Raw genomic sequence first — 26,574 nt, forward strand, 5'->3', positions numbered from 1 at the left:
AACTCTCTGACTGAAAAAGTTTTTCCTCATCTCCGTTCTAAATGGCCTACCCCTTATTCTTAAACTGTGTGGCCCCTTGTTCTGGACTCCCCCAACATTGGGAACATGTTTCCTGCCTCTAACGTGTCCAACCCCTTAATAATCTTATACGTTTCGATAAGATCCCCTCTCATCTTTCTAAATTCAAGAGAGAGCTAGATAGAGCTCTCAAGGATAGCGGAGTCAGGGGGTATGGGGAGAAGGCAGGAACGGGGTACTGATTGAGAATGATCAGCCATGATCACATTGAATGGCGGTGCTGGCTCGAAGGGCCAAATGGCCTCCTCCTGCAACTATTGTCTATTGTCTATAAATTCCAGTGCATACAAGCCTAGTCGCTCCAGTCTTTCAACATACGACAGTCCTGCCATTCCGGGAATTAACCTTGTGAACCTACGCTGCACGCCCTCAATAGCAAGAATATCCTTCCTCAAATTTGGAGACCAAAACTGCACTGTCCCGCTGAGTTACTCCACAACTTTTGTATCTATCTTCGGTGTAAACCAGCATCTGCAGCCCCTGCTTGCTAGAACCTATGAGCTTTTGGGGCTCTGAGCCGCGAAACTACGCGTTGACATAGAAACATAGAAAATAGGTGCAGGAGGAGGCCATTCGGCCCTTCGAGCCTGCATCGCCATTCAATATGATCATGGCTGATCATCCAACTCAGTACCCCCTTCCTGCTTTCTCCCCATACCCCCTGACTCCGCTATCCTTAAGAGCTCTATCTAGTCTCTCTTGAATGCATTCAGAGAATTGGCCTCCACTGCCCTCTGAGGCAGAGAATTCCACAGATTCACAACTCTCTGACTGAAAAAGTTTTTCCTCATCTCCGTTCTAAATGGCCGACCCCTTATTCTTAAACTGTGTGACCCCTGGTTCTGGACTCCCCCAACATTGGGAACATGTTTCCTGCCTCTAACGTGTCCAACCCCTTAATAATCTTATACGTTTCGATAAGATCCCCTCTCATCCTTCTAAATTCCAGTGTATACAAGCCTAGTCGCTCCAGTCTTTCAACATATGACAGTCCCGCCATTCCGGGAATTAACCTAGTAAACCTACGCTGCACGCCCTCAATAGCAAGAATATCCTTCCTCAAATTTGGAGACCAAAACTGCACACAGTACTCCAGGTGCGGTCTCACTAGGGCCCTGTACAACTGCACACAGTACTCCAGATGCGGTCTCACTAGGGCCCTATACAACTGCACACAGTACTCCAGGTGCGGTCTCACTCGGGCTCTGTACAACTGCACATTCTTCATATGAAAGTCCTGCCATCCCAGGGATCAATCTGGTGAACCTTCTCTGTACTCCCTCTATGGCAAGAATGTCTTTCCTCAGATTAGGAGACCAAGACCGGTGTACCTCAGGTTACTCTGGGGGCAGGCCTTCTCGAAGTGGGCCCTCAAGTGGCTGAAGTCTCTGTCGGTGAAGATGCTGTCTTTGAAGTAGGCCAACTCGGTGTAGTAGTGCCGGGCGGCGGCGTGGAGGGGGGGCCCAGCGTGGAGGTTGGCCCCATCGTGGAGTTTGGCCCCAGCGTGGAGGTTGGCCCCAGCGTGGAGGTTGGCCCCAGCGTGGAGGGGCCCCCCGGTGGGTGTGGGCTCTGCCGTGGGGGCCCCCGGCAGTGGCTCCAGGTGCAGCACGGTGGCGGTGAGGCCACCCAGGCTCAGCTTCAGCAGCACCTCCGTCTTCACCCCCTCCAGGCCCGGGGGCTGCTGCGCCCTGCCTGGGGGGAGAGGGGAATTGGGGGGGGGGGAGACAGGTTTAGCGATGGGGGCTCTCTTCCCACTGCTCCCCTCCCTCCCCCTCTCCCTCCCCTCCCCTTCTTCCCTCTCCCCTCCCCTCCCCACCTCTCCCCTCTCTACCTCCCCTCCCCTCCCTCCCCCTCTCCATCCCCTCCCCTCCCCACCTTCCCTCCCCACTTCTCCCCTCTCTACCTCCCCCTCCCCTCCCTCCCCCTCTCCCTCCCCTCCCCACCCCACCTCACCCCTCTCTACCTCTTCCCCACCGCCCCTCCCCTCCCCTCCCTCTCCTCCCCTCCCCACCCCTCCCCGCTCCACTCTCTACCCCTCCCCTCCCCACTCTCTACCCCTCTCCTCTCCACTCTCTACCCCTCCCCTCTCCATCTCTCCCCTCCCCCCTCGCTCTCCTCCTCTCCCCTCCACTCCCTCTCCCCTCCCCACAGGCAGCGGCTTTAATGATGGGCAGCCCCTCCCTACCGCTCCCCCTCCCCTCTCACTCTCCCCCCCCACCCTACCTCTCCTCCCCTCTCCACCCCCTCTCCTCTCCACCTCTCCCCTCCCTCTTCTCCCCTCCCTCTCCTCCCCTCTTCTCCACCTCTCCCCTCCCCTCCTCTCCCCTCCTCATCCCTCCACCTCTCCCCTCCCCTCCCTCTCCCCTCCTCTCCCCTCCCCTCCCCACCTCCTCTCCACCTCCCCTCCCGTCCCCACCTTCCCTCTCCCCTCCCCTCCCCACCCCTCTCTACCTCCTCCCCACCTCCCCTCCCCTCCCTCTCCTCCTCTCCCCACTTCCCTCCCCTCCCCACCCCACCCCTCCCCTCTCCACTCTCTACCCCTCCCCTTCCCCATCTCTCCCCTCCCCCCTTGCTCTCCTCCTCTCCCTCTCCTCCTCTCTTCTCCCCCCCCCCCCCCCCCCCCTCCCGTCCAGCAGCGGGCCTGGGCCCGTGGGCCCGTGGCCCTGCTCACTCACCTTGCTGCCTGCCGATGCCCTGCAGGCTGGGGAGGGTGGAGGGGAAGAAGGAGGTCCCGTGCTGGCGTGGGGAGCCCATGGCGAGCTGTCAGAAGAGAAGCCCCGTTAGCACAGCGGCCCTGGCAACGACGGACGGATGGACGACCGACCTCTCCCTCTCTTTCTCCAGACCACCCGGCCACGTTCCAGACCCTCCACCACGTGTCTGCAGTGTCCTGCCAGACCCCGACCCACCCTTTGTTGCCGGGACCCGAGGGCCTGAGCTACAGGGGGAGGTTGAGCAGGCTGCGACTCTCTACCTCGGTACACACACAATGCTGGAGTAACTCAGCGGGCGGGACAGGGAGCTTCACTGAGGAGAAGGAATGGCTAACGTTTCGGGGAGAGACCCTTCTTCAGTTTGGGGAGGGGGGGGAAGGGGGGGCAGGTTTAGTGATGGGGGATCACTTCCTACTGCTCCCATCACATCCCCAACTCCCACCACCCCTCTCCACTTTCTATCTCCACCTCCACCCCCCACCTCCCCACCTCTCCCCTCTCCCCTCCACCCCCCACCTCCCCCTCCCCTCCCCACCCCACCCCTCTCCCCCTCCACCCCCCACCTCCCCCTCCCCTCCTCTCCCCTCTCCCCTCCACCCCCCACCTCCCCTCCCCACCTCTCCCCTCTCCACCCCCCACCTCCCCCTCCCCTCCCCACCTCTCCCCTCTCCACCTCCACCCCCCACCTCCCCACCTCTCCCCTGTCCACCTCCACCCCCCCCTCCCCCTCCCCTCCCCTCCCCACCCCACCTCTCCCCTCTCCACCTCCACCCCCCACCTCCCCCTCCCCTCCCCACCCCACCTCTCCCCTCTCCACCTCCACCCCCCACCTCCCCTCCCCACCTCTCCCCTCTCCACCTCCACCCCCCACCTCCCCACCTCTCCCCTCTCCACCTCCACCCCCCCTCCCCTCCCCACCTCTCCCCACCTCCACCCCCCACCTCCCCCTCCCCTCCCCACCTCTCCCCACCTCCACCCCCCACCTCCCCCTCCCCTCCCCACCTCTCCCCTCTCCACCTCCACCCCCCACCTCTCCCCTCCCCTCCCCTCCCCTCCCCTCTCCACCTCCACCCCCCACCTCCCCCTCCCCTCCCCACCCCACCTCTCCCCTCTCCACCTCCACCCCCCCCCTCCCCTCCCCACCTCTCCCCCTCCCCTCCCCACCTCTCCCCCTCCCCTCCCCACCTCTCCCCCTCCCCTCCCCGCTCCACTCTCCCCCTCCCCTCCCCACCTCTCCCCCTCCCCTCCCCACCTCTCCCCCTCCCCTCCCCGCTCCACTCTCCCCCTCCCCTCCCCACCTCTCCCCCTCCCCTCCCCACCTCTCCCCTCTCCACCTCCACCCCCCATCTCCCCCTCCCCACCCCACCTCTCCCCTCCCCGCTCCACTCTCCCCCTCCCCTCCCCACCTCTCCCCCTCCCCTCCCCACCTCTCCCCCTCCCCTCCCCACCTCTCCCCCTCCCCTCCCCGCTCCACTCTCCCCCTCCCCTCCCCACCTCTCCCCCTCCCCTCCTCTCCCCCTCCCCTCCCCACCTCTCCCCCTCCCCTCCCCACCTCTCCCCCTCCCCTCCCCACCTCTCCCCCTCTCCTCCCCGCTCCACTCTCTACCTCCTCCTCCCCACCTCTCCCCCTCCCCTCCCCACCTCTCCCCCTCCCCTCCCCACCTCTCCCCCTCCCCTCCCCGCTCCACTCTCCCCCTCCCCTCCCCACCTCTCCCCCTCCCCTCCCCACCTCTCTCCCTCCCCTCCCCACCTCTCCCCCTCCCCTCCCCACCTCTCCCCCTCCCCTCCCCACCTCTCCCCCTCTCCTCCCCGCTCCACTCTCTACCTCCTCCTCCCCACCTCTCCCCCTCCCCCTCCCCACCTCTCCCCCTCCCCTCCCCGCTCCACTCTCTACCTCCTCCTCCCCACCTCTTCTTCCCTCTCCCCTCCCCTCCTCTCCACTCTCTACCCCCTCCCGAACTACATTCTATCTGAAGAAGGGTCTCGACCCGAAACATCACCCATTCCTTCTCTCCAGAGATGCTGCCTGACCCGCTGAGTTACTCCAGCTTTTTGTGTCTATCTGGGACATGGATAATGATGCTGAGGTTCGGTATATATATATATATATATAAACACACACACACACCATTCGATTTAAACCAGCATCTGCAGTTTTTTTCCTACTCTATTCCTTGGAGCGCAGGAGGATGAGGGGTGATCTTATAGAGGTTTTAGTTTAGTTTAGAGATACAGCGCGGAAACAGGCCCTTCGGCCCACCGAGTCCGCGCCGACCAGCGATCCCCGCGCACTAACGCTACCCTAGGGACAATTCACACTTACACCAAGCCAATTTACTTACAAACCTGCACATCTTTGGAGTGTGGGAGGAAACTGAAGATCTCGGAGAGAACCCACGCAGGTCACGGGGAGAACGTACAAACTCCGTACAGACGGCGCGCGTAGTCGGGATGGAACCCGGGTCTCCGGCGCTGCAAGGCAGCAACTCTACCCACTGCGCCCAATAAAACCATGAGAGGAATAGATCGGGTAGACGCACAGAGTCTCTTGCCCAGAGTAGGGGAATCGAGGACCAGAGGATATAGGTTTAAGGTGAAGGGGAAATTTTTTTAATATGAATCTGAGGGGTAAATTTATCATACAAAGGGCGGCTCGGTGGCGCAGCGGTAGAGTTGATGTTCTCTTCCCCCCCACTCGCTTCTTCCCCCCCACTCCCTTCTTCCCCCCCACTCCCTTCTTTCCCCCCCACTCCCTTCTTTCCCCCCCACTCCCTTCTTTTCCCCCACTCCCTTCTTTCCGCCCCGCTCCCATCTTCCCCCCCACCCCCTCTTTTCCCTCACCCCCTCTTTTCCCTCATCCCCTCTTCCCCCTCCTCTTTCCCCCCTCTTTCCTCCCCCTCTTTCCCCACCCCTCTTTCAACCACCTCTTTCCACCCCCCTCTCTTTCCCCCCCTCTCTCTCCCCCCTTTCTCTCCCCTCTCCCTCTTTCCCCCATCTTCCCCACCCCTCTCTCCCCCCTATCTCTCCCATCCCCTTTTCCCCCTCTCCCCCCCTTCTCCCCCCCTCCCTTCCCCCCCTCTCTCGCTCCCCCTCCATCTTCCCCCATTTCTCTCCTTGTCCCCCTCTCTCCTCCCACTTCCTCCCCCCTTTCTCTCCACCTCCCTCTCCCCCCCTCCCTCTCTCCCCCCTCCCTCCCTCCCTCTCTCCCCCCTCCCTCCCTCCCTCTCCCCCCCTCTCTCTCTCCCTCCCACTCCCCCCTTCCCCTCCCACTCCCCCCCCTCTCCCCCCCCCCCTGCGGTTAGCTCACCCCTGTGCCCACTGGCGGGTGCTGCAGTGATGATCCACTGTGGTCACTGCACATCGATCCGTCCAGGTCCACATCGGAGAGCTCGCTGCCCGACAGCACAGAGGTGGCGCTGCTGGTCATAGGGGCCATGGAGAAGAACATATCGGAGGGACCTGGCGAGGGAAACAGAGAGACAGAACCATGACAGGAGGACACTTGCCGCCTCACAGCGCCCGGGAACCAGGTTCGATCCCCACCACGAGCGCTGTCCGTACCGTTTCACTGCTCATTTATGCGTGTGTGACAAATAAATTGACTATTGAGTTTGCACCTTCACCCTGTGACCTGTGTGGGTTTTCTCCAGTTTCATAGAAACATAAACAATAGGTGCTGGAGGAGGCCATTCGGCCCTTCGAGCCAGTGGTACGTCCGACAGTGAGGTGCCACGGGATCGGCGATGGGATTTGGCGGGAAGACTCAGCAACCCACTCCCCCCCCCCCCCCCCCGACCCATTACCCAATCGGGGTCCATAGACAATAGGTGCAGGAAGAGGCCATTCAGCCCTTCGAGCCAGCACCGCCATTCAATGTGATCACGGCTGATCATTCTCAATCAGTACCCCGTGCCTGCCTTCTCCCCATACCCCCTGACTCCGCTAACCCCTAGAGCTCTATCTAACTCTCTTTTAAATCCATCCAGTGAATCGGCCTCCACTGCCCTCTGTGGCAGAGAATTCCACACATTCACAACTCTCTGGGTGGAAAGGTTTTTTCTCACCTCAGTTTTAAATAGCCTCCCCGTTATTCTTAAACTGTGTGTGGCCCCTGGTTCTGGACTCCCCCAACATTGGGAACATCTTTCCTGCATCTAGCTTGTCCAGTCCTTTTATAATTTTATATGTTTCTATAAGATCCCCTCTCATCCTTCTAAACTCCAGTGAATACAAGCCCAGTCTTTCCAATCTTTCCTCATACGACAGTCCCGCCATCCCGGGGATTAACCTGGTGAACCTACGCTGCACTGCCTCAATAGCAAGGATGTCCTTCCTCAAATTAGGAGACCAAAACTGCACACTGTACTCCAGGCGCGGTCTCACCAGGGCCCTGTACAACTGCAGTAGAACCTCTTTACTCCGATACTCAAATCCTCTCGCAATGAAGGCCAACATGCCATTAGCTTTCTTCACTGCCTGCTGTACCTGCATGCTTACTTTCAGTGACTGGTGTACAAGGACACCCAGGTCTCGTTGCACTTCCCTTTACCTAATCTGACTCCATTGAGATAATAATCTGCCTTCCTGTTCTTGCCACCAAAGTGGATAACCTCACATTTATCCACATTATACTGCATCTGCCATGCATCCGCCCACTCACACAACCTGTCCAAGTCGCCCTGCAACCTCATAGCATCTTCCTCACAGCTCACACTGCCACCCAGCTTTGTATCATCTGCTAATGGTACTTTTAATCCCTTCATCCAAGACATTGATGTATATTGTAAATAGCTGCAGTCCCAGCACCGAGCCTTGCGGTACCCCACTAGTCACTGCCTGCCATTCTGAAAGGGACCCATTTATCTTCACTCTTTGCTTTCTGTCTGTCAGGCTTTCTGTCTGCCTGACCTGCTGAGTTACAGGGGCCACACAGTTTAAGAATAAGGGGTCGGCCATTTAGAACTGAGATGAGGAAAAACGTTTTCAGTCAGAGAGTTGTGAATCTGTGGAATTCTCTGCCTCAGAAGGCAGTGGAGGCCAATTCTCTGAATGCATTCCAGAGAGAGCTAGATAGAGCTCTTAAGGATAGCGGAGTCAGGGGGTATGGGGAGAGGGCAGGAACGGGGTACTGATTGTGGATGATCGGCCATGATCACATTGAATGGCGGTGCTGGCTCGAAGGGCCGAATGGCCTCCTCCTGCACCTATTGTCTGTTGTCTGTTGTCTATTGTCTATTGTCGTTTGTCTGCTGTCTGTTGTCTGTTGTCTGTTGTCTGTTGTCTGTTGTCTGTTGTCTATTGTCTGTTGTCTGTTGTCTGTTGTCTGTTGTCTGTTGTCTATTGTCTATTGTCTGCTGTCTGTTGTCTGTTGTCTATTGTCTGTTGTCTATTGTCTGCTGTCTGTTGTCTATTGTCTGTTGTCTGTTGTCTGTTGTCTGTTGTCTATTGTCTGTTGTCTGTTGTCTATTGTCTATTGTCCCCTACCTCCATGCCAAACATGATGCCCCGTTAAACTAATCTCCTCTGCCTGCATGTGATCCGTATCGATCCATTCCCTGCATATCCCATGTGTCCACTCGGTCGGTCCCCAGCGGCCCCTCCTCCTCACCTGTGCTGTCGGGGGGGACGAGGGAGTCCAGCTCCTCAGCCTTGGTGCGCGCCAGGCTGTGACCCGAGTGCAGCTGCTTGTTCAGGTCCTGCTCAATCAGTTTGAAGTCCTCAGGGTCCAGGGGCCGGCTCTTGCTCAGCGTCTCCTTCAGCCCGCTCACCTCTGCCGGAGGAAGAGGGGGGGGGAGAGACAGTGAGTGGCGCTAACACCCGTCCGCACGTGACCGCGAGAGTTCCCAGAGACGGAGAGCGTGTGGGCGGCACGGCAGGGCGGGCGGGAGGGACGGCACGACGGCGCGGGAGGGAGGCACAAAGGGGCAGAGGGTGGCACCGATACCCAGGGTGGTTTAGAGCAGAGAGTGGCAAGAGGGGCAGAGGGTGGCACAAAGGGGCAGGGTGGTTTAGAGCAGAGGGTGTCAAGTGGGGCAGGGTGGCTTGGAGCAGAGGGTGGCACAGACGGGCAGAGGGTGTCACAGAGGGGCAGAGGGTGTCAAGCGGGGCAGAGGGTGGCACCGAGGGGCAGAGGATGTTTTAGAGCAGAGGGTGGCAAGAGGAGCAGAAGGTGGCACAAAGGGGCAGAGGCTGGCACAGAGACCCAGGGTGGCTTGGAGCAGAGGGCAGCACAGAGGGTGGCACCATGGTGCAGGAAGGTGGCACCGAGGGGCAGGGTGGTTTAGGGCAGTGTCACAGAGACCCAGGGTGGTTTAGGGCAGAGGGTGACACCATGGCGCAGGAGGGTGGCACCGAGGGGCAGGGTGGCTTGGAGCAGAGGGTGGCACAGAAGGGGAGAAGGTGGCAAGATGGGCAGAGAGTGGCAGAGACCCAGGGTGGCTTAGAGCAGAGAGTGGCACAGACAGGCAGAGGGTGGCAAGAGGGGCAGGGTGGTTTAGAGCTGAGGGTGTCACAGAGGGGCAGAGGGTGTCAAGAGGGGCAGAGGGTGTCACAGGGACCCAGGGTGGTTTAGAGCAGAGGGTGACAAGAGGGGCAGAGGGTGGCACAAAGGGGCAGGGTGGTTCAGAGCAGAGGGTGTCAAGTGGGGCAGGGTGGCTTGGAGCAGAGGGTGGCACAGACGGGCAGAGGGTGTCACAGAGGGGCAGAGGGTGTCAAGTGGGGCAGGGTGGCTTGGAGCAGAGGGTGGCACAGACAGGCAGAGGGTGTCAAGAGGGGCAGAGGGTGGCACCGAGGGGCAGGATGTTTTAGAGCAGAGGGTGGCAAGAGGAGCAGATGGTGGCACAAAGGGGCAGAGGCTGGCACAGAGACCCAGGGTGGCTTGGAGCAGAGGGCGGCACAGAGGGGCAGAGGCTGGCACAGAGACCCAGGGTGGCTTGGAGCAGAGGGCGGCACAGTGGGGCAGAGGGTGGCACAGAGGAGAGGGTGGCAAGAGGGGCAGGGTGGTTTAGAGCAGAGAGTGTCACAGAGGAGCAGGGTGGCTTGGAGCAGAGGGTGGCACAGAGGGGCAGGGTGGTTTAGAGCAGAGGGCAGCACAGAGGGGCAGAGAGTGGCAAGAGGGGCAGAGAGAGGCACAATGGCGCTGGATGGAGGCAGAGGGCGGCACGGTGATGCAGCGGTAGAGTTGCTGCCTCGCGGGTTCGATCCTGACTACGGGCGCTGTCTGCACGGAGTTTGCACGTTCTCCCCCGTGACCCGCGTGGGTTTTCTCCGGGTGCTCCGGTTTCCTCCCGCACTCCAAAGACGTGCAGGTCTGTAGGTTAATTGGCTGGGTAAAACATTTTAATTGTCCCTAGTGTGTGTGGGATAGTGCCAGTGTGCGGGGATCGCTGACTGGGGGCGGTCTCGGTGGGACAAAGGTTCTGCAAGTGCGCTGTATCGTACTTTAGTTTAGCTTAGGGATGCAGAGTGGAAACAGGCCCTTCGGCCCACCGGGTCCGCACCGCCCAGCGATCCCCACACATCAAACCTGCCCGATACACACTAGGGACAATTTACACACACACACACCAAGCCAATTAACCTACAAACCTGCACGTCTTTGGAGTGTGGGAGGAAACCGGAGCGCCCGGAGAAAACCCACGCGGGTCACGGGGAGAACGTACAAACTCCGTACAGACGGCGCCCGTGGTCGGGATGGAACCCGGGTCCCTGGTGCTGCATTTCGCTGTAAGGCGGCAACTCTACCGCTGTGCAGTTTAGTTTAGTTTAGTTTAGCTCAGGAGATACAGCATGGAAACAGGCCCTTCAGCCCATCAAGTCGGCACACTGACCAGCGATCTAGTTCTATCCTACACACTAGGGACAATTTACCGAAGCCAATTTTAGATTTTTAAAAGATTTTTTTAAGATTTAGAGATACAGCGCAGAAACAGGCCCTTCGGCCCACCGAGTCCGTGCCGCCCAGCGATCCCCGCACACTTACACTATCCTACACACACTAGGGACAATTTTTACATTTACCCAGTCAATTAACCTAAAAACCTGCACGTCTTTGGAGTGTGGGAGGAAACCGAAGATCTCGGAGAAAACCCACACAGGTCACGGGGAGAACGTACAAACTCCGTACAGACGGCGCCCGTAGTCGGGATGGAACCCGGGTCTCCGGCGCCACGAGGCAACAACTCTACCGCCGCGCCACCACAGATTTAGAGGTCTGTGGGATTTTATGGCACTTCCATGGACTGCTTTTACACAACGAGATTTCCATGCGGCGTTGGTGTTCTTTTGAAAGGTAGATGCAGGAAAACAGAGCCACTTACCCGAGAGGTTAATGGTGCTGAGAAAATCGACGAGGCTGGAGATCTGGTGGGGGGTGAGGAACAAGTGCAGCGACCCCATTTTCCCATCAACCTCCAGCTGGAAGGAAGGCAAGTCAGAACACATCAAACAAAGGCCGGGGCACGGTGGCGCGGCGGTAGAGTTGCCGCCTTACAGCAAATGCAGCGCCGGAGACCCGGGTTCCATCCCGACCACAGGCGCCGTCTGTACGGAGTTTGCACGTTCTCTGCATGGATTTTCTCCGAGATCTTCGGTTTCCTCCCACACTCCAAAGACGTACAGGCTCGTAGGTTAAATTGCATGGTGTCAGTGTGCGGGGATCGCTGGGCGGCACGGACCCGGTGGGCCGAAGGGCCTCTTTCCGCCCTGTATCTCTAAACTAAAAGGTCCAGCACCTTCTTTTTTTTTGAAAAGCATATGTACAAATCGAAATAAGAAAAAACACATTTGTTACAAAGTTCTTACATAGCTTCAATTTTTAAATTTTTGAAGAGAGAAAATAAAAATAAAAATATAAAACTATAAACTTAGGGAGAGAGAGAGTAAGAGGGTTAAAAAAAAAGAAAAAAAGATCTAACAATAAAAATTAACGGGAGTAGATCCGGGAGACCAAAACCACAGCTGTACATCCAACCCCCAACTCAAGTTTCAACTTTTTATTTAAATTTATTTTTTTATTTTAGTCCTGTGCCAAGCCCATTTACTTTTCTAAAAATTCAATAAATGGAGACCATATTTTTAAAAATAACTCAGGTTTGTCGATTAAGGCAAACCTTATTTTTTCCAAATGCAGGGTCTCTGCACCTTCTAAAGTTATAAGTGATAGGAGCAGAATTGGCCATTCGGCCCATCATGTCTACTCTGCCATTCAATCACGGCTGATCTATCTCTCCCTCCTAACCCAATTCTCCTGCCTTCCCCCCATAACCTGACACCCGCACTGATCAACAATCTATCTATCTCTGTCTTAAAAATATCCGCTGACTTGTGGCCTCCACAGCCGTCTGTGGCAATGGATTCCAAAGTCACCACCCTCTGACTCAAGAAATTCCTTCTCATCTCCTTCCTAAAGGATCATCCCTTCATTCTGAGGCTGTGCCCTCTGGTCCTAGACTCTCCCACCAGTGGGAACATCCTCTCCACATCCACTCTATCCAGGCCGCTCACTATTCTGTACGTTTCAATGAGGTCCCCCCCTCACTCCAGCGAGTACAGGCCCAGTGTTGACAAATGCTCATCGCCTACCCCTTATTCTTAAACTGTGGCCCCCAGTTCTGGACTCCCCCAACATTGGGAACATGTTTCCTGCCTCAAACGCGTCCAACCCCTTAATAATCTTATACGTTTCGATAAGATCCCCTCTCATCCTTCTACATTCCAGTGTATACAAGCCTAGTCGCTCCAGTCTTTCAACATACGACAGTCCCGCCATTCTTTTTGTGTCTATCTTCGGACCTAGTACTGAGATGGACGGACACAAAATGCTGGAGTAACTCAGAGGGTCGGACAGCATCTCTGGAGAGAAGGAATGGGTGACGTTTCGGGTCGAGAACCTGTTCTTCAGACCTCCACAGCTGTATCTCTAAAGGTTTTCACGGAATTAGGAGGTGTTCAGGATGCACGGGGGGCGCTTTGTGGGCGCTGAGTGTGCACTTTGCCCACCTACACCCATCACCAATTCTTGCGTTACTCCGTATCCCTTCACTGTACACATCCACGCGAGGTGGACTGTGCCAGTCGCTTTGCGGTGGTGCAGCGGGTAGAGCTGCTGCATGGTGGCGCAGCGGGTAGACCTGCTGCCTTACTGCCAAAGATACCAGAGGAGCAAGACAGACCACTCGACCGTAAAAACCGTGGTACGTCACGGCGGCCATTTTAGTAGGCAGAAACTTGCAGAAACATTTTAAAAGAAAAATAACAAAAACCTGTGAGTTGATAGGTGAGATATATTCTGCATTTTAATGGTATCATCATCACACATACTGTTCCCCCCATAACACTGATTACACTGCGAGAGGCAGAGCGAACGGCGGGGTTTGCCGTTATTCTTGCTGTTGAGGGCGTGCAGCGTAGGTTCACTAGGTTGATTCCCGGAATGGCGGGACTGTCGTATGTTGAAAGGCTGGAGCGATTGGGCTTGTATACACTGGAATTTAGAAGGATGAGGGGGGATCTTATTGAAACATATAAGATAATTAGGGGATTGGACACATTAGAGGCAGGAAACATGTTCCCAATGTTGGGGGAGTCCAGAACAAGGGGCCACAGTTTAAGAATAAGGGGTAGGCCATTTAGAACGGAGATGAGGAAGAACTTTTTCAGTCAGAGAGTGGTGAAGGTGTGGAATTCTCTGCCTCAGAAGGCAGTGGAGGCCAGTTCGTTGGATGCTTTCAAGAGAGAGCTGGATAGAGCTCTTAAGAATAGCGGAGTGAGGGGGTATGGGGAGAAGGCAGGAACGGGGTACTGATTGAGAGTGATCAGCCATGATCGCATTGAATGGCGGTGCTGGCTCGAAGGGCTGAATGGCCTCCTCCTGCACCTATTGTCTATTGTCGATTGTCTATTGCCTACTAAAATGGTGGACGTTCCGCTCCTTTGCGTACTACACTTCAGTATAGGCGATTTCAACGGAGTGGTTCATCTTGCTCCTCTAGTATCTTTGCAAACAGCGAATGCAGCGCCGGAGACCCGGGTACGTTCCCGACTGCGGGTGCTTGTCTGTACGGAGTTTGTACTTACTCCCCGTGACCTGTGTGGGTTTTCTCCGGGAGTTCCAGTTTCCTCCCACACTCCAAAGACGTGCAGGTTTAATTGGCTTGGTGTAAGTGTAAAATTGTCCCAAGTGTGTGTGTAGGATAGTGTTAGTGTGCGGGGATCGCTGGTCGGCGTGGACCCAGTGGGCTGAAGGGCCTGTTTCCGCGCTGTATCTCTAAACTAAACTAAGCCAGGCGTGGCTGTGGTGGCGGGTGTGTGTTAAGACGTGGTGCTGTAGGAATCGCAGAGGGAGAGCAGTGAGAGAGGATGTTGTTAAACTCTCATCGGAGAGAGGAGGAGAACCTCTTCAAAGTAGACAAACCTCGAGGAGATTTCGCAGTGGACCGGACAAAAGGGCGTCACGGTGGCGCAGCGGTAGAGTTGCTGCCTTACAGCGAATGCAGAGCCGGAGACTCAGGTTCGATCCTGACTACGTGCGCCGTCTGTACGGAGTTTGTACGTTCCCCCCGTGACCTGCGTGGGTTTTCTCCGAGATCTTCGGTTTCCTCCCACACTCCAAAGACGTACAGGTTTGTAGGTTAATTGACTGGGCAAATGTAAAAATTGTCCCTAGTGTGTGTAGGATAGTGTTAATGTGCGAGGATCGCTGGGCGGCGCGGACTCGGTGGGCCGAAGGCTCTCTAAATCTAAAACAAAATCTAAAAATGTGTAGGAAAGAACTGCAGATGCTGGTTAAAATCGAAGATAGACACAAAATGCTGGAGTAACTCAGCGGGACAGGCAGCATTTCTGGAGAGAAGGAACGGGTGACGTTTCAGGTCCAGACTGAAGAAGGGTCTCGACCCATTCCCATTCCTTCCCTCCAGAGATACTGCCTGTCCCGCTGAGTTACTCCAGCATTTTGTGTCTACCTTAGAAACATAGACAATAGGTGCAGGAGGAGGCCATTTGGCCCTTCGAGCCAGCACCGCCATTCATTGTGATCATGGCTGATCATCCACAATCAGTAACCCGTGCCTGCCTTCTCCCCATATCCCTTGATTTCGCTAGCCCCTAGAGCTCTATCTAACTCGCTTTTAAATTCATCCAGTGATCTGGCCTCCACTGCCTTCTGTGGCAGAGAATTCCACAGATCCACAACTCTCGGGGTGAAAACGTTTTTCCTCATCTCAGTTTTAAATGACCTCCCCTTTATTCTTAGACTGTGTGCCCCCTGGTTCTGGACTCCCCCAACATTGGGAACATTTTTCCTGCATCTAGCCTGTCCAATCCATTCAGAATTTTACATGTTTCTATAAGATCCCCTCTCATCCTTCTAAATTCCAGTGAATACAAGCCCAGTCTTTCCAATCTTTCCTCATATGACAGTCCCACCATCCCGGGGATTAACCTGGTGAACCTACGCTGCACTGCCTCAATAGCAAGGACGTCCTTTCTCAAATTAGGAGACCAAAACTGCACTCCGGGGCGGTCTCACCAGGGCCCTGTACAACTGCAGTAGGACCTCTTTACTCCTATATGCAAATCCTCTCGTTATGAAGGCCAACATGCCATTGGCTTTCTTCACTGCCTGCTGCACCTGCATGCTTACTTTCAGTGACTGGTGTACAAGGACACCCAGGTCTCGTTGCACTTCCCTTTGGCTAATCAGACACCATTGAGATAATAATCTGCCTCCTTGATCTTGCGGCCAAAGTGGAAAACCTCACATTTATCACATTATTATACTGCATCTGCCACGCATCTGCCCACTCACTCAACCTGTCCAAGTCACCCTGCAACCTCCTAACATCCTCTTCGCAGTTCACACTGCCATCCAGCTTTGCGTAATCTACAAACTTGCTAGTGTTACTTTTAATCCCATCATCTAAATCATGAATATATATTGTAAATAGTTGCGGCCCCAGCACCGGGCCTTGCGACACTCCACTCGCCACTACCTGCCATTCTGACAGGGACCCGTTAATCCCTACACTTTGCCCTGTACAACTGCAGAAGGACCTCTTTGCTCCTAAACTCAAATCCTCTCGTTATGAAGGCCAACATGCCATTAGCTTTCTTCACTGCCTGCTCTACCTGCACGCTTACTTTCAGTGACTGGTGTACAAGGACACCCAGGTCTCGGCGAAACCAAACGCAGGCTATCGTTTCGCTCAACACCTTCGCTCAGTCCGCCTTAACCAACCTGATCTCCCGGTGGCTGAGCACTTCAACTCCCCCTCCCACTCCCAGTCTGACCTTTCTGTCATGGGCCTCCTCCAGTGCCATAGTGAGGCCCACCGGAAATTGGAGGAACAGCACCCCATATTTCGCCTGGGCAGCTTGCAGCCCAGCAGTATGAACATCGACTTCTCCAACTTTAGATAGTTCCTCTGTCCCTCTCTTCCCCTCCCCCTTCCCAGTTCTCCCTCTATCTTCCCGTCTCCAACTATATCCTTCCTTTGTCCCGCCCCCCCCGACATCAGTCTGAAGAAGGGTCTCGGCCCGAAACGTCACCCATTCCCTCTCTTCCAAGATGCTGCCTCACCCGCTGAGTTACAGGGGCCAAAGTTTAAGAATAAGGGGTCGGCCATTTAGAACGGAGACGAGGAAAAACTTTTTCAGTCAGAGAGTTGTGAATCTGTGGAATTCTCTGCCTCAGAAGGCAGTGGAGGCCAATTCTCTGAATGCATTCGAGAGAGAGTTAGATAGAGCTCTTAAGGATAGCGGAGTCAGGGGGTATGGGGAGAAGGCAGGAACGGGGTACTGATTGAGAATGAACAGCCATGATCACATTGAATGGAGGTGCGTACAGGCTCGAAGGGCCGAATGCACCCTATTGTCTATTGTTACTCCAGCATTTTGTGAAATAAATACCTTCGACTTGTACCAGCGTCTGCAGAAGGACCTCTTTGCTCCTAAACTCAAATCCTCTTGTTATGAAGGCCAACATGCCATTAGCTTTCTTCACTGCCTGCTGTACCTGCACGCTTACTTTCAGTGACTGGTGTACAAGGACACCCAGGTCTCGGCGAAACCAAAGGCAAGCTCGGCAAGGACACCCAGGTCTCGTTGCACTTCCCCTTTGCTAATCTGACACCATTGAGGTAGTAATCTGCCTCCTTATTCTTGCCGCTGGGGATGAACCTGGTGGAACTTAACCTGAACCAGAGTTACCTTGGGTCCAGGCAGAGCGTCATTCTGCTTGAGTTTCACGGTCATCTCCAGGCAGCCCGTGCAGTTGCCGATCTGTACCAGGTGTGGCGGCACCGCGCCCGGTCGGCCCGCCGCAGTCCCGCCGCTCGTCCCGGGCCCGCGGTCCGACTCGTCGCCACAGCCTGCGCCCTCCTCCTCCTCCTCCTCCTCCTGCCGAGAGATCACCGGTTCAGTCCCCCCTTTCGCCGGCGTTACTTTCTTACTCGCGCGGAAGATACCGACACAAAAACACAAGCGGGGCAGGGCGGGACGGGCGGCGTCTCCGGAGAGAAGGAACGGGTGACGTTTTGGGGTCTGGACCCCCCTTCAGGCCGGGGAAGAGGGAGATACGGAGATAAGGGAAGTGTACGGTGCGGAAAACGGGACAAAGGGGATGGAGATAAGTCAAGAGAGAGCTAGATAGAGCTCTTAAGGATAGCGGAGTCAGGGGGTATGGGGAGAAGGCAGGAACGGGGTACTGATTGAGAATGATCAGCCATGATCACAGTGAATGGCGGTGCGTACAAGCTCGAAGGGCCGAATGGCCTCCTCCTGCACCTATTGTCTACCGTCTATTATTCACCACCCTCTGACTAAAGATGCTGCTTGCCTGTCCTGCTGAGTTACTCCAGCTTTTTGTGGGGGAGTCCAGAACCAGGGGCCACACAGTTTAAGAATAAGGGGTCGGCCATTTAGAACGGAGATGAGGAAAAACTTTTTCGGTCAGAGTTGTGAATCTGTGGAATTCTCTGCCTCAGAAGGCAGTGGAGGCCAAGTCTCTGAATGCATTCAAGAGAGAGTTAGATAGAGCTCTTAAGGATAGAGGAGTCAGGGGGTATGGGGAGAAGGCAGGAACGGGGTACTGATTGAGAATGATCAGCCATTATCACATTGAATGGCGGTGCTGGCTCAAAGGGCCGAATGGTCTCCTCCTGCACCTATTGTCTAGTCAATTATATTTGTACAGCACATTTAAAAACAACCCACGTTGACCAAAGTGCTGTACATCAGTTCAGGTACTAAGGAACGAACATACAATGGCACACAAAACACAACAGCACGTACATAAACAGTTCACAAGAATTAAAGGACGTTCTTTTAGGAAGGAGATGAGGAGGAATTTCTTTAGTCAGAGGGTGGTGAATCTGTGGAATTCTTTGCCGCAGTGGAGGCCAAGTCAGTGGATGTTTTTAAGGCAGAGATAGATAGATTCTTGATTAGTGCGGGTGTCAGTGGTTTAAGGGGAGAAGGCAGGAGAATGGGGTTGAGAGGGAGAGACAGGTCAGCCATCGACTCCGCAGTCAAAAAGGCCCAAAAGAGGATGTACTTCCAGCGGCAGCTGAGGAAACACAGTCTGCCACAGGCAATGATGGTCCAGTTTTATACTGCCATCATTGAGTCCGTCCTCACCTTCTCCATCATGGTCTGGTTTGGCTCAGCCACCAAGCACGACATCCGGTGACTGCAACGGATCGTTCGATCGGCTGAGAAGGTTGTTGGGCTGCAACCTTCCCCCATCGACAAACTGTACACTGCAAGGGCCAGGAAGCCAGCGGACAAGATCGTCTCTGACCCCTAGACTGTGGAACAGCATCCCTCTCCCCATCAGAACTGCCCCCTCCATCGACTCCTTTAAGTCCAGGCTCAAAACCTATTTCTACTCCCTAGCATTTGAGGCCCTCTGAGGGGGGCGCTGTGAACTGTTTATGTATGTGCTGTTATGTTTTGTGTGCCATTGTATGTTCGTTTCTTAGTACCTGAACTGATGTACAGCACTTTGGTCAACGTGGGTTGTTTTTAAATGTGCTGCACAAATAAAATTGACTTGACTTGCCTTGGCTCTCACCCTGGCCACAAACTCTTTGAAGCACTTCCCTCTGGAAGGCGACTCCGGACTGTCAAAGATGCCACAGCCAGACATAAAAACAGCTTTTTTTCCACAACTAGTATCTCTATCTCAACAACCAAAAGTCTGTAGTCTCTTTTTGCTCTGGTTTATTTTCACTCACATGTTTAGACCGTAACGTTGTATTCTTAATGTGTTTAATGTTTTATGCTTTATTCTTAATTGTTTACTGTACGTTCGTGTTGTTACTTGCGAGCAGAGCACCAAGGCACATTCCGTGTATGTATATTCTTGCTATTGAGGGCGTGCAGCGTAGGTTCACCAGGTTAATTCCCGGAATGGCGGGACTGTCGTATGTTGAAAGACTGGAGCGACTAGGCTTGTATACACTGGAATTTAGAAGGATGAGAGGGGATCTTATCGAAACGTATAAGATTATTAAAGGGTTGGACACGTTAGAGGCAGGAAACATGTTCCCAATGTTGGGGGAGTCCAGAACCAGGGGCCACAGTTTAAGAATAAGGGGTCGGCCATTTAGAACTGAGATGAGGAAAAACTTTTTCAGTCAGAGAGTTGTGAATCTGTGGAATTCTCTGCCTCAGAAGGCAGTGGAGGCCAATTCTCTGAATGCATTCAAGAGAGAGCTGGATAGAGCTCTTGAGGATAGCGGAGTCAGGGGGTATGGGGAGAAGGCAGGAACGGGGTACTGATTGAGAATGATCAGCCATGATCACATTGAATGGCGGTGCGTACTGGCTCGAAGGGCCGAATGGCCTCCTCCTGCACCTATTGTCTATTGTCTACATACTTGGCCAATAGACTTATTCATTTGTCAATTTTTTTTTTGCGAGGAAGATGCCGACACAAAAACACCGGAGTAGCTCGGCGGGACGGGAGCATCTCCGGAGAGAAGGAATGGGTGATGTTTCGGGGTCGAGACCCTCCTTCAGACTGAGAGTCCGGGGAGAGGGAGATACGGAGATAAGGAAGTGCAAGGTGTGAAAACAGGACAAATGGGAAGGAGGTAAGAATTAAAGAACGTTCTTTTAGGAAGGAGATGAGAAGGAATTTCTTCAGTCAGATTGTCTATTGTCTATTGTCAAGTCAAGTCAATTTTATTTGTCCAGCACATTTAAAAACAACCCACGTTGACCAAAGGGCTGTACATCAGTTCAGGTACTAAGAAACGAACAGACAATGGCACACAAACATAACAGCACATACATAAACAGTTCACAAGAATTAAAGGACGTTCTTTTTGGAAGGAGATGAGGAATCAGAGGGTGGTGAATCTGTGGGATTCTTTGCCACAGACGGCTGTGGAGGCCACAAGTCAGTGGATATTTTTAAGGCAGAGATAGATAGATTCTTGATTAGTGCGGGTGTCAGCGGTTATGGGGAGAAGGCAGGAGAATGGGGTTAGGAGGGAGAGATAGAGCAGCCATGATTGAATGGTGGAGTAGACTTGATGGGCCGAATGGCCTAATTCTACTCCTATTCATTATGACATTAAGGAAAATGTAGAATAGATCGTTGTTAGCTGGGAGAAGGTGACAACAGAGCAAACAGACATAAAATGTAGTCGGTAACGGTCAGACTGGTCAGAGAACTGGAAAGAGGGAGGGATAGAGAGAGAGGGAAAGCGATGGGTTACTTGAAGTTGGAGAAGTCGATGTTCATACCGCTGGGGTGTAAAGCTGCCCAAGCGAAATATGAGGTGCTGTTCCTCCAATTTGCGCTGGGCCTCACTCTGACAGTGGAGGAGGCCCAGGACGGAAAGGTCAGTGCGGGAGTGGGAGTTGAAGTGTTTGCCAACCGGGAGATCGGGTAGGTTCAGGCGGACTGAGTGCAAGTGTTCAGCGAAACGATCGCCGAGCCTGCGCTTGGTCTTGCCGATGTAGTCCACACCTGGAACAGCGGATATGGTAGATGGTGTTGGAGGAGGTGCAAGTGAACCCTCTTTTCACATCTTTCATCCTTTCTTCTGTAAATTACTGCATTGTCGTCCTTATCTCATTTCCCTTTCCCGTGACTTTCAGCCTGAGGAAGGGTCTCGACACGAAACGTCACCCATTCCTTCTCTCCAGGGATGCTCCCTGTCCTGCTGAGTTACTCCAGCTTTCCGTGGCAGAGAATTCCACAAATCCACAACTCTCTGGGTGAAAACGTTTTTTTCTCACCTCAGTTTTAAATGGCCTCCCCTTTATTCTTAGACTGTGTGTGGCCCCTGATTCTGGACTCGCCCAACATTATAGACAATTGACAATAGGTGCAGGAGTAGGCCACTCGGCCCTTCGAGCCTGTACGCACCGCCATTCAATGCGATCATGGCTGATCATTCTCAATCAGTACCCCGTTCCTGCCCTCTCCCCATACCCCTTGACTCCGCTATCCTTAAGAGCTCTATCTAGCTCTCTCTTGAATGCATTCAGAGAATCGGCCTCCACTGCCTTCTGAGGCAGAGAATTCCACAGATTCACAACTCTCTGACTGAAAAAGTTTTTCCTCATCTCCGTTGTAAATGGCCGAACCCTTATTCTTAAACTGTGGCCCCTTGTTCTGGACTCCCCCAACATTGGGAACATGTTTCCTGCCTCTAACGTGTCCAACCCCTTAATAATCTTATATGTTTCGATAAGATCCCCTCTCATCCTTCTAAATTCCAGTGTATACAAGCCTAGTCGCTCCAGTCTTTGAACATATGACAGTCCCGCCAATCCGGGAATTAACCTAGTAAACCTACGCTGCACGCCCTCAATAGCATGTTTCCTGCCTCTAACGTGTCCAACCCCTTAATAATCTTATATGTTTCAATAAGATCCCCTCTCATCCTTCTAAACTCCAGAGAATACAAGCCCAGTCTTTCCAATATCTCCCCGTGTGACAGTCCCGCCATCCCGGGGATTAACCTGTGCAGGAAAATAACTGCAGATGCTGGTACAAATCGAAGATATCACAAAACGCTGGAGTTACTCAGCGGGACAGGCAGCATCTCAGGAGAGAAGGAATGGGTGACGTTTCGGGTCGAGACCCTTCTTCAGACGGATGAACCTGGTGAGCCTACGCTGCACTCCCTCAATAGCAAGGATGTCCTTCCTCAAATTAGGAGAGCAAAACTGCGCACACGGTACCCCAGACGCGGTCTGACCAGGGCCCCCGTACAACTCGTTCCTGGGGTATTGGGGTCCTTACCTGTGGCGCTGGGGGGTCGAGACGCTGCTCCGGGACATCCTCGTAGTGTAGGAGCACCCCAGACAGCTGCAGCACCTTGTGCACGAAGGCAGGGGGTTGGTGGATGTCAATGGGAATGGGCTCCTTCCTCGAGCTGCCGACCGAGTCCTTCACCGCCTCATCACAGTAATCCAACCTGCGGGGGGGGGGGAGAAGAACACAGGGAGACAGGGGGCAATGAGAACCAGAGATACTAGAGGAACAAATCGAAAGTATTTATTCACAAAATGCTGGAGTAACTCAGCAGGTCAGGCAGCATTCCAGGAGAGAAGGAATGGGCGACGTTTCGGGTAGAAACCCTTCTTCAGACTGAACCAGGGCGGCTCGGTGGCGCGGCGGTAGAGTTCCTGCTTTACAGCGAATGCAGCGCCGGAGACTCAGGTTCGATCCTGACTACGGGCGCCGTCTGTACGTTCTCCCCGTGACCTGCGTGGGTTTTCTCCGAGATCTTCGGTTTCCTCCCACACTCCAAAGACGTACAGGTTTGTAGGTTAATTGACTGGGCAAATATAAAAATTGTCCCTAGTGGGTGTAGGATAGTGTTAATGTGCGGGGATCGCTGGGCGGCACGGACCCGGTGGGCCGAAGGGCCTGTTTCCGCGCTGTATCTCTAAAAAATAAAAAAAAGTCGCCCATTCCTTCTTTCCTGAGATGCTGCCTGACCTGCTGAGTTACTCCAGCATTTTGTGAAATAAATACCTTCGATTTGTACCAGCATCTGCAGTTCTAAGAAACGTATAAGATTATTAAGGGGTTGGACACGTTAGAGGCAGGAAACATGTTCCCAATGTTGGGGGAGTCCAGAACCAGGGGCCACACAGTTTAAGAATAAGGGGTAGGCCATTTAGAACGGAGATGAGGAAAAACTTTTTCAGTCAGAGAGTTGTGAATCTGTGGAATTCTCTGCCTCAGAAGGCAGTGGAGGCCGATTCTCTGAATGCATTCAAGAGAGAGCTAGATAGAGCTTTTAGGGATAGCGGAGTCAGGGGGTATGGGGAGAAGGCAGGAACGGGGTACTGATTGAGAATGATCAGCCATGATCACATTGAATGGCGGTGCTGGCTCGAAGGGCCGAATGGCCTCCTCCTGCACCTATTGTCTATTGTTATTTTCTTATACTAGAGGAACAAGATAGGCCCCTAAAAACCGTAGTACGTCATGACGCCATTTTAGTCGGCAGAGACTTGCAGAAACGTTTAAATAGAAAAATGGGGGAGGGGAGTGGGGGGGGGGGTGGGGGGGAGAGGGGGGGAGCGGGGGGGAGAGGGTGCTGGAGGGGTTTGGACCCCACGGTTCCACTTGGTCTAGTAGTTTACCGTTATCGGGTGTACCAGAAGGTCGCTGCCACTTACCTTTTGACGTGCACCTCCAGGGCCACGGCATCACTGGAGCCGTCTGCCGTGTGCTCCACCCGCACGATGGTGTCCAGGAACGTCACCTTTATCCTCCTCAGCACTGTCGGGCCAAAGTCAAAACTCGCTGAGTTGCGTTCACCACTTTCACCCGAAGAAGGTACCACCGAAGAGCGACACAAAAGTAGCTCAGCGGGACAGGCAAGCATCTCCGGAGAGAAGGAACGGTTGAAGTTTCAGGGGGTCGAGACCCTTGGTGGTTAGACTCATAGAGTGATACAGCGTGGAAACAGGCCCTGTGGCCTAACTCGCCCACACCGGCCAACATGTCCCAGCTACACTAGTCCCACCTGCCCACGCTTGGTCCATATCCCTCAAACCTGCCCTATCCATGTACCTGTCCAACAGTTTCTTAAACGTTGGGATAATCCCAGCCTCAACTACAATAGACAATAGACAATAGGTGCAGGAGGAGGCCTTTCGAGCCAGCACCGCCATTCAATGTGATCACAGTTGATCATTCTCAATCAGTACCCCGTTCCTGCCTTCTCCCCATACCCCCTGACTCCGCTATTCTTAAGAGCTCCATCTAACTCTCTCTTGAATGCATTCAGAGAATTGGCCTCCACTGCCTTCTGAGGCAGAGAATTCCACAGATTCACAACTCTCTGACTGAAAAAGGGTTTCCTCATATCCGTTCTAAATGGCCGACCCCTTATTCTTAAACTGTGTGGCCCCTGATTCTGGACTCCCCCAACATTGGGAACATGTTTCCTGCCTCTAACGTGTCCAACCCCTTAATAATCTTATATGTTTCGATAAGATCTCCTCTCATCCTTCTAAATTCCAGTGTATACAAGCCTAGTCGCTCCAGTCTTTCAACATACGACAGTCCCACCATTCCGGGAATTAACCTAGTAAACCTACGCTGCACGCCCTCAATAGCAAGAATATCCTTCCTCAAATTTGGAGACCAAACTGCACACAGTACTCCAGGTGCGGTCTCACTAGGGCCCTGTACAACTGCACACAGTACTCCAGGTGCGGTCTCACTAGGGCCCTGTACAACTGCACACAGTACTCCAGGTGCGGTCTCACTAGGGCCCTGTACAACTGCAGAAGGACCTCTTTGCTCCTATACTCAACTCCTCTTGTTATGAAGGCCAACATTCCATTGGCTTTCTTCACTGCCTGCTGTACCTGCATGCTTCCTTTCAGTGACTGATGCACTAGGACACCCAGATCTCGTTGTACGTCCCCTTTTCCTAACTTGACACCATTCAGGTAATACTCTGCCTTCCTATGCTTACCACCAAATTGGATAACCTCACACTTATCCACATTAAACTGCATCTGCCATGCATCCGCCCACTCACACAACCTGTCCAAGTCACCCTGCAGCCTCATAGCATCTTCCTCACGGTTCACACTGCCACCCAGCTTTGTATCATCTGCAAATTTGCTAATGGCACTTTAATCCCTTCATCCAAGTCATTAATGTATATTGTAAATAGCTGCGGTCCCAGCACCGAGCCTTGCGGTACCCCACTAGTTACTGCCTGACATTCTGAAAGGGACCCATTTATCCCCACTCTTTGCTTTCTGTCTGTCAACCAATTTTCTATCCATGTCAGTACCCTACCTCCAATACCATGTTCACACTGCCACCAAGCTTTGTGTCATCTGCAAATTTGCTATATTTCGATAAGATCCCCTCTCATCCTTCTAAATTCCAGTGCATACAAGCCCAGTCGCTGTCCTGCTGAGTTACCCAGCCCTGTCCCGCTGAGTTACTCCAGCGTTTTGTGTCTGTCTTCGGCGTCTGCAGTTCCTTCCTCCACCCCTCCAGTCCCGTGGCCGAGTGACCTGACCGTACTTACCCGTCTCGATGGTCTGGGCGAACATCTCGAGCCCCTCCAGGGGCTGGGTGGGTTCCTCCGGCTCCTCCGCCGGCTCCTTCAAACACTCCTTGGCCAGCTGCATGCTGGTAGTCATGCATGACGACCAGCTGGGGGATTCGGCCCCTCGGGCTGCCCGGGAGAGAGAGAGGGAGAGAGGGAGAGGAGGGAGAGAGGGAGAGGGGGAGAGAGGGAGAGGGAGAGGGGGAGAGAGGGGGAGAGGGAGAGGGAGAGAGGGAGAGAGTGTGAGAGGGGGGAGAGGGGGAGAGAGAGGGAGAGGGGGAGGGAGAGGGAGAGAGAGGGAGAGAGGGAGAGGGAGAGAGAGGGAGAGAGGGAGAGGGAGAGGGAGAGGGAGAGGGAGAGGGAGAGGGAGAGGGAGAGGGAGAGGGAGAGGGAGAGGGAGAGGGAGAGGGAGAGGGAGAGGGAGAGGGAGAGGGAGAGGGAGAGGGAGAGGGAGAGGGAGAGGGAGAGGGAGAGGGAGAGGAGAGGGAGAGAGGGAGAGGGAGAGGAGAGGGAGAGGGAGAGGGAGAGGGAGAGGGAGAGGGAGGAGAGGGAGAGGGAGAGGGAGAGGGAGAGGGAGAGGGAGAGGGAGAGGGAGAGGGAGAGGGAGAGGGAGAGGGAGAGAGAGGGAGAGGGAGAGGGAGAGGGAGAGGGAGAGGGGAGAGGGAGAGGGAGAGAGAGAGAGAGGGAGAGAGAGAGACGGTTAGACACTGCAGGAGGGGCAGACAAGGCACACACTCAAGAGCGGAGAAATGTTCAGTTTAGCCGCGCGGGAGGGGGAAGAAGAACGGGGCGGCACGGTGGCGCAGCGGTAGAGTTGCTGCTTTACAGCGAATGCAGCGCCAGAGGACCCGGGTTCAATCCCGACCACGGGCGCCGTCTGTACGGAGTTTGTACGTACTCCCCGTGACCTGCGTGGGTTTTCTCCGAGATCTTCGGTTTCCTCCCACACTCCAAAGACGTGCGGGTTTGTAGGTTAATTGGCTTGGTATAAATGTAAAATTGTCCCCAGTGTGTGTGTAGGATAGTGTTAGTGTGCGGGGATCGCTGGTCGGCGCGGACCCGGTGGGCCGAAGGGCCTGTTTCCGCGCTGTATCTCCAAACTAAACTAAACTAAAGACAATGGGGACCCCGTTTGAGGGGACTGCCGTGAAGAACAATAAATAAAGGAGGACCCGGCATGGGGGACGACGACACCGTGAGGGAGGGGGAAGAACATCAAAGGACAC

At 54.4% G+C, this 26,574-nt stretch overlaps 1 protein-coding gene across 1 annotated transcript in view; it reads right to left on the reverse strand.

Moving 5' to 3' along the window:
- LOC144609642 (autophagy-related protein 2 homolog A-like) overlaps positions 1–26,574 on the reverse strand; it is a 91,962-nt gene that overhangs the window by 47,881 nt on the left and 17,507 nt on the right. Inside the window, 9 exon segments of the mRNA XM_078428143.1 lie at positions 1,410–1,770; positions 2,754–2,838; positions 6,100–6,251; positions 8,401–8,562; positions 11,111–11,207; positions 17,001–17,189; positions 22,057–22,231; positions 23,448–23,550; positions 25,328–25,477. Coding sequence (XP_078284269.1) covers positions 1,410–1,770; positions 2,754–2,838; positions 6,100–6,251; positions 8,401–8,562; positions 11,111–11,207; positions 17,001–17,189; positions 22,057–22,231; positions 23,448–23,550; positions 25,328–25,477 — 1,474 coding nt within the window.

This window comes from Rhinoraja longicauda, chromosome 34 (genome assembly GCF_053455715.1).
Source record: "Rhinoraja longicauda isolate Sanriku21f chromosome 34, sRhiLon1.1, whole genome shotgun sequence".
Taxonomy (NCBI): domain Eukaryota; kingdom Metazoa; phylum Chordata; class Chondrichthyes; order Rajiformes; family Arhynchobatidae; genus Rhinoraja; species Rhinoraja longicauda.